At 48.6% G+C, this 5,903-nt stretch overlaps 2 protein-coding genes across 2 annotated transcripts; one reads left to right on the top strand and one right to left on the bottom strand.

Moving 5' to 3' along the window:
* Nucleotides 1-413: 413 nt before the first annotated feature.
* Nucleotides 414-1,347, top strand: LOC126581319 (uncharacterized). The gene is made up of 2 exons (XM_050244890.1): nt 414-531; nt 639-1,347. The coding sequence occupies exon 2, from the start codon at nt 643-645 to the stop codon at nt 1,222-1,224; it is 582 nt and encodes a 193-aa protein (XP_050100847.1). The 5' UTR covers nt 414-531; nt 639-642; the 3' UTR covers nt 1,225-1,347.
* Nucleotides 1,348-2,024: 677 nt separating this feature from the next.
* On the bottom strand, nt 2,025-2,633 carry LOC126569762 (histidine-rich glycoprotein). Its single transcript, XM_050227085.1, has 3 exons — nt 2,619-2,633; nt 2,302-2,535; nt 2,025-2,225 (listed from the first exon to the last, which is right to left on the bottom strand). The coding sequence occupies exons 1-3, from the start codon at nt 2,631-2,633 to the stop codon at nt 2,025-2,027; spliced, it is 450 nt and encodes a 149-aa protein (XP_050083042.1).
* Nucleotides 2,634-5,903: the final 3,270 nt, after the last annotated feature.

The following is a 5,903-nucleotide window of genomic DNA, read 5'->3' as shown; positions in this document are numbered from 1 at the left end:
TTTGTGTTCATTTGGTGTTCACGATCGCCTGCATGTCGAGTGCATTTTTGTGGTCGACAACTGGCGTTCTGTTTACATCGAGCATCGAGCATCTGAAAAACAGTTATAGCGTCCTGATTGTGCATCAATAATTTCTTTCTGCTAATCGTATACTATTATTACAAAGGTTAAGTCGTTTTTATACCGAAAAAAACAAGTTAATTAACCGTTTTATTTCTTCAAACTGTCATTTTGAATTGTTTATTGTTTTCGAAACGTTTCGAAATTCGCATGAATCATCGAACGCCTGAGGCCATCGTAATCGAAAGTTACAGAATAAGCACCTTAACAGGAGAAAATGTGGTTTGTCAATGGGGAGATTCGCACAGCGTGTGATGTTTCGAACATCTCCGTCGCGTGCACCCATTTTCACGCACATCACTGTGGGGAGTTGTTTACAAAAAGTGGAATTTTGGAAAACCGGAAAAGTGGCTAAAAATTAATAATTTAGATAGTTTACTGTTAAGGGCCATTAAGCAATAGTTAATTAAGGTAAGATTGAACGATTCCCGAGTTGGGGATGCTCCCGAAAACCTCGTCCTCCGACGGTGGATGACATCATCGGGATGGGATAACGGAACCGCTTTCTTTTGCCGTAGGATTATGGATGCCCTGAGTGTGATCGAGAAACGGTTGGAGCATCTGAACCAGCTGCTCGGCCCGTTGCCAACCGACGAAAGCCAATCGGAAAACCTGACCGAGGCCATCCTTTCAGCAGCGTCCTTCCTGCCGTCCGCTAGCACCGGGCACCTCGCCGACGGAGCGGCCCGTAGCGCCATTCTGGAGTCGTTCAAGCGAAAGGACGAGCTGGAAGCGTACCTGGATCCAGCATTCATTGAGGAGAAGCAGGACATCAAGGCGAAGGAAATGTACATCAACACGATAGCCAACGATCTGGCCGGGACGTTCGAGATGCTGCAGAAAATCAAAACCCTCGAACCTACGCTCGGGGCGGAGTACTTTCGTAACCTGCCCGATGTGAGCGACCAGCTGAAGACGATGACCACGACGATGGCGGAACAGAAGCAGGCCAACGAGTTGCTCGAGGAAAGCCTCGTGATTGCGATGCAACGTTATGGCGAGATTCAGGCGGGAATCAAAGATTCGCTCAAAGGTATGACCGATCGTTTGGACCAGCTGGAAGAGCGCTTGGCGCAGAAGAAAAAGGAAGACAAGGACATTTAAAGCGGACCAAGGGGTTTTTGGTTAAACATTTTTCTTTTTTTTTATGTAAGCAACTATCTGCGATCATGTCACTAAACTATTCCTACTCGCTTATCAAATAAAACAAACTTCATTGAAACATTAGCGTGATTTAGACGAAAAGACATCTGAAGAAAGGCTGGAACCCATAGAGATTGATATGCATTGAGGACACTGCAATAAACAATGAGAATGTTGAAATTGATCAAATTCGCGTAAAGTTATCTTTCCAATTCTGGAATTATATCTTCACGCGGTAGTTTACCATCGATAGCATGATACGATATTGATCATGCCTCTAGGACGCATGCTGATAAATTAGAAAAATCGATAAATGCTACAAAGAATTCGTTAGTTCTCAGGAAGGATTGAGATATGCTCGACCTATGCACCACAGGGAGGATTTTCTTTAACACATTTTTTTATTAATCATTTAATAGTTTTTCAGTCAGATGTTTTGCTGTTTTGCGCGCTGTTCTCCCGGTTTTGGTCGTAAGTGATTTGCCACCAATCTAGAACAATGACCAATAACATTAACAATCCGGTCATGAGTTCCGGAATTGGTGGTTCGTTTTGAATTTCCTAAAACGGGTGCTGATGCATGGTGGGTTGTGATGGTGATGGGGCTAATACTTATGACCTCATCTAACGCTCGAGATGTGGCTTTCATGGGAGGATGATTAAACATTTAAATGACTATATCACATTTTAACGTATGCGACGCTGCATGATCCAACACGTGATCCTGCCAGCGGGTTCTAGCGGGAACCGATCGCCCTTTCCTATTCCTCGTGCTCCTCCAGCTCGTGTCCGTACTGGTGGTGATCGTATTCGTGACCACCATAGTGCTCCTGACCGATATGCTCCGAGCCAGCATGGCCCAAATCATATCCATGGCCACCGTGCAGCTTGCTCTCGAACTCGCTGTGGTTCTCCAGGGTCAGACCGTGTCCGTGGTGCTGCTCGGTTTCTGGGTGGACAATCTGCGCCGTGAAAGCGAATGAGATGACCGTTAATGTTCACCGAAAGAAAGGATGCAACAATCTTTCTACCACATACCTTGAGATTATGCTTGAGGCCGGAAATCTCGACCGGGTGCTTCAGGAACTGCTGATCCTCTTTCTTCACGTACACCGGGACGGCGTGGAAGTGGTGGAACTTGAAGCTCTGGTGCGAAGTCGCATGCTTATGCTCGATGTTGTGATGATGCTCGGTCTCCGACACATCATCATCATCCTGATGATGATGGATCACTCCGGCGAAGCACACACCCACGAACAGCGTCACGAAGATCTGTGAAGAACACAAGGCACCCCCGCCCCAATGAAACAATTCACAAACTCCAGCACTAAATCGTTGGTGTCGTCACTACTCACAACTGCTTTGAACATTTTTAACGGTTTCTGCGGCCACTTAACACTTGGGATCACTTTTTAGTAGCACGGAACACGTGCCAGGAAGTAGCGACGAGAGAAACGACGACGACGACGACGACGATCAACTGTCGGGAGGTAGACGTCTGTACACCGAGGAACTACGATGGGTTGTGATGCCTTTGGTGGCTGCCGTATAGAGACTTTATAGTAGCTTGCCCCTCCTGTGCGATCGCTGGAAAACCGTCCCAAACGGGGGAAAGCGAAAGTAACATGGTAGGGCGCTGGGAACAGCACATTATTAGAGTGGCCAGCCGCGGGTTTGGAGCACAGGTAGATGGCTCTCGACGCCACCGTTGGAGAGTAGATAGATATGGAAATAGAATTCATAATGCGCAGGCATTCCAAATTTGCAAACGCAACTTTTGCCCAGATTCTGCGCTTGTGTAACTGAATTTCCCGACTCACGTTACAAGTGCCAAAGTTAATAGGCTAGTTCCTCTTGTGCAAAATGCGGGAGAAGAAAAGCGAAATGCTCCCAATTGCTTGCCACATGAAGCAGGTGGAGCGGGCTATCAAATTACCGGCAAAACGAATGTAATTGCCAGATCCAGAGCAGCCTGAACCAACCTTTCCCCTGCTCAGGAGGTGCATTCGGGTTGGCACTTTTCAATTTCTTCCTAATGGCGGTCTGGCTGTTTCAAATTCGTTTTCAAAAATAAAAGAGATTTATGGCCAACGGTGGCCACAGGGCACAAGCCCTGTTCCAAGTGATTCTATCTCGTGTACCTTACAATGAGGCGGTCATGTTTAGTGTGTCGCTTGTTTTGGGTTTATGGGATGTTACGCAAAGCGGTGGTGAAAAGTATGTTGAACTCCATTGGCCTTTCGGGGTTTTATCGTCCTATGCTACGGTGAGTCGGCGGTAGCATGTTACCACACGAATAAAAAAAAAGCCACGACTTATGGTCACCTGAAATTGATTTCTCATGAGTAGGTAACGATTTTCCACGCCTCAGATACTTCCACTCGCAGGGTGGGTTGTGCTTCTTTCGCCCTTTCGAAAGGGCTACAGGGGGGGCGGTCCTGTGAGCTGGAACCGGCGTCAAGATGGAGCGATTGCATGGGGTGCATTTGAACGGGCATGGAGTGGCCGTACACGCGATCGATCGATCGATGACTGATGACTGTCGCGGTCGCACCGTCGGTCACAACCATTTCGCCCTCGAGCGAAAGCCATTTCACCTGGTTTCATATGTTTCTCCGTTTATTGGCCGCCGTACCGTACGCCCTGCAGTGATGCACCCGCAGGTGAGATCTTACCGAATCCGTCAATCCTCCTTACCCGGGCTCGCTTTTATCGGGTTTATCGTTGTCAGGCAGATCTATGCTACTTTCTTCATCGAACAGGTTCACCGAGACCTACGCTTAGAGATCGCTGGTGCGCTGGCTTGGGGTTGAATGTCCACCAGCCCTGCATCTACGTGGTGGCAATAACCGAGTTAAGGGCTCGGATGGGAAGGATGCAAAAATCCGGGAACATGTTTCGCATCTACTTTGCGATCCAGTTGTTTCGTCCAGCAAGTAGAGGTTCATTGATGTAATACCCGTCTCGTCTCGTCTCGTCTCGTCTCGGCCGGCCAGCTAGTGCAGGAAGTGGTCGGACGTGATCTATCCGGGCCAGCGGGGCGCGATTGCCAGCATGTGAGAGTGTGCAGAAAGTTCCGTAACCAGTTTGAGCTGATTTTCCAATGCAAAACAGGCTAACCAGAGTGGCCACTGGCCGGACTGGGATGCATCGGAAGGCGCGTGTCGCGTGCCCGTATCATCGTTTCCTGTTTAGAAGTTCCGTCGGTCGTTGCTATCATTAATGAGCCTTTTTTGCTGATGAGCTGATGCAGATTAATGGATCTATTGAACCGGCTACTTGAGCAAGTTGGTTTATCTGTAGAGATAATTACACTTTGATGACGACATGGAGCAACATACGAAAAGATGGCCACCGAATGCGTTGTGAACAATCCCGCATCGGCATCATAATCATCCTCCCGGGTGAATGTCGATTATAGAGCGTTGAACAACGCGAAAACGGGATCACGTATTGCGATCGTGATCGTTTGGAAGATGCTGGGTGGTTCAAGATGAACGAGCTTGCAGTGTGCAGCGGCACAAAATCGCACAAAAGAATCACGTAAGCCCATCAGACACACGTGGTGGGTGCCGTGCGGTGCGGCGTTCCGTTCGATTTGGGTTTCGCGCGAGGAATAACCGTGTGCTAATGGTGAGAGATGCGGGAGATTCGCGGGCAAATTGAAAGAAATTGTTCTTTGTGCTAATATAGGACGCCGCATAAGGCACTCTCGGCATGGCGTCTGCCACCATTGCACCGGTTTGCGTAACGTTTGCGCGTTGTTTGCTACACGTGTTGATGTCACCATTTCTTCTGCGCGCTGTGTGTGGTAAAAGGCACGTTAAAAATCAGCATTTACGGCGATGGAGTAACACAATCCAACGGTACCAGCCAGCCAGCCCCGGTGGCCACCAGCCAACCGATACAAATCTCCAAATAGACAGCATAATGGTTAAGTGCTTCTGTTAGGGCTGCCGTTTGCTATCGCGATGCAGTTTGCAGCGATGAAATTGATAGCGTTGGACAGTCGGTAGCGGTGAGCAAGGATAAGCGCATGATTCATGGAGCCAGCCACGGGAGGGAGTACATTGTTGGCGCTTATTTCGGGCAACATTTCCTCTTGTACGTGTTCCCAGGGAAGCAATTACCGATCGTTTGTTGGCCGGGTGCATCGGCCGCAGTTGCGGTTGCTTCAGTGCATCGTTCCCTTCAAGCCAGATGATCCCGTTCGAGTGCCTCCTCCTCTTCCTCCTCCTCCTTCTCTCGGAGCGCTGCGGAGACACCGTCACGACCTGACGAGAAGTGGAGCTCCGAAGTGTGTTTTAAGCTTGCGTTGTAATAATTTTATGGTTAAAGCCATTGCATAAATGAGCCCTCGGTGGGTTGCAGCTACACTGCCAACCCCCAGTTGCAATGTTTTCGATTTTATTACGGTGTTTATGCGGATTATGGATTCGAGACGATTTCATGCTTGTCTGGTGGTCGTTTTTGGGCAAGCTTTAATCATTCGCAGCTCCAAACACCACACTTTGCTGTCGAGATTAGTAGCTACCAGCTAGTGGGGCCATTTTGTGGAGCATGAAACATGGAGCACACTTGGCCTTCGTTGGATGAGAGTGAAAGACGAATGGCCTCGGTGTCGGGAGTGATTGCAATGC

This window comes from Anopheles aquasalis, chromosome 2, assembly GCF_943734665.1.
Source record: "Anopheles aquasalis chromosome 2, idAnoAquaMG_Q_19, whole genome shotgun sequence".
NCBI classification, from domain to species: Eukaryota; Metazoa; Arthropoda; class Insecta; order Diptera; family Culicidae; genus Anopheles; species Anopheles aquasalis.
Note: the sequence above shows the minus strand (reverse complement) of the source record. Positions and strands in the feature narration are given on the sequence as shown.

What these genes read in the sequence shown, in the direction of transcription:
- LOC126581319 (XM_050244890.1), top strand. Translation starts at nt 643, where the DNA reads ATGGATGCCCTGAGTGTGATCGAGAAACGGTTGGAGCATCTGAACCAG.
- LOC126569762 (XM_050227085.1), bottom strand. An exon ending in GCCTCAAGCATAATCTCAAG is followed by an intron (nt 2,226 to 2,301) that starts GTATGTGGTAGA and finishes TTCACGGCGCAG; the next exon opens with ATTGTCCACCCAGAAACCGA.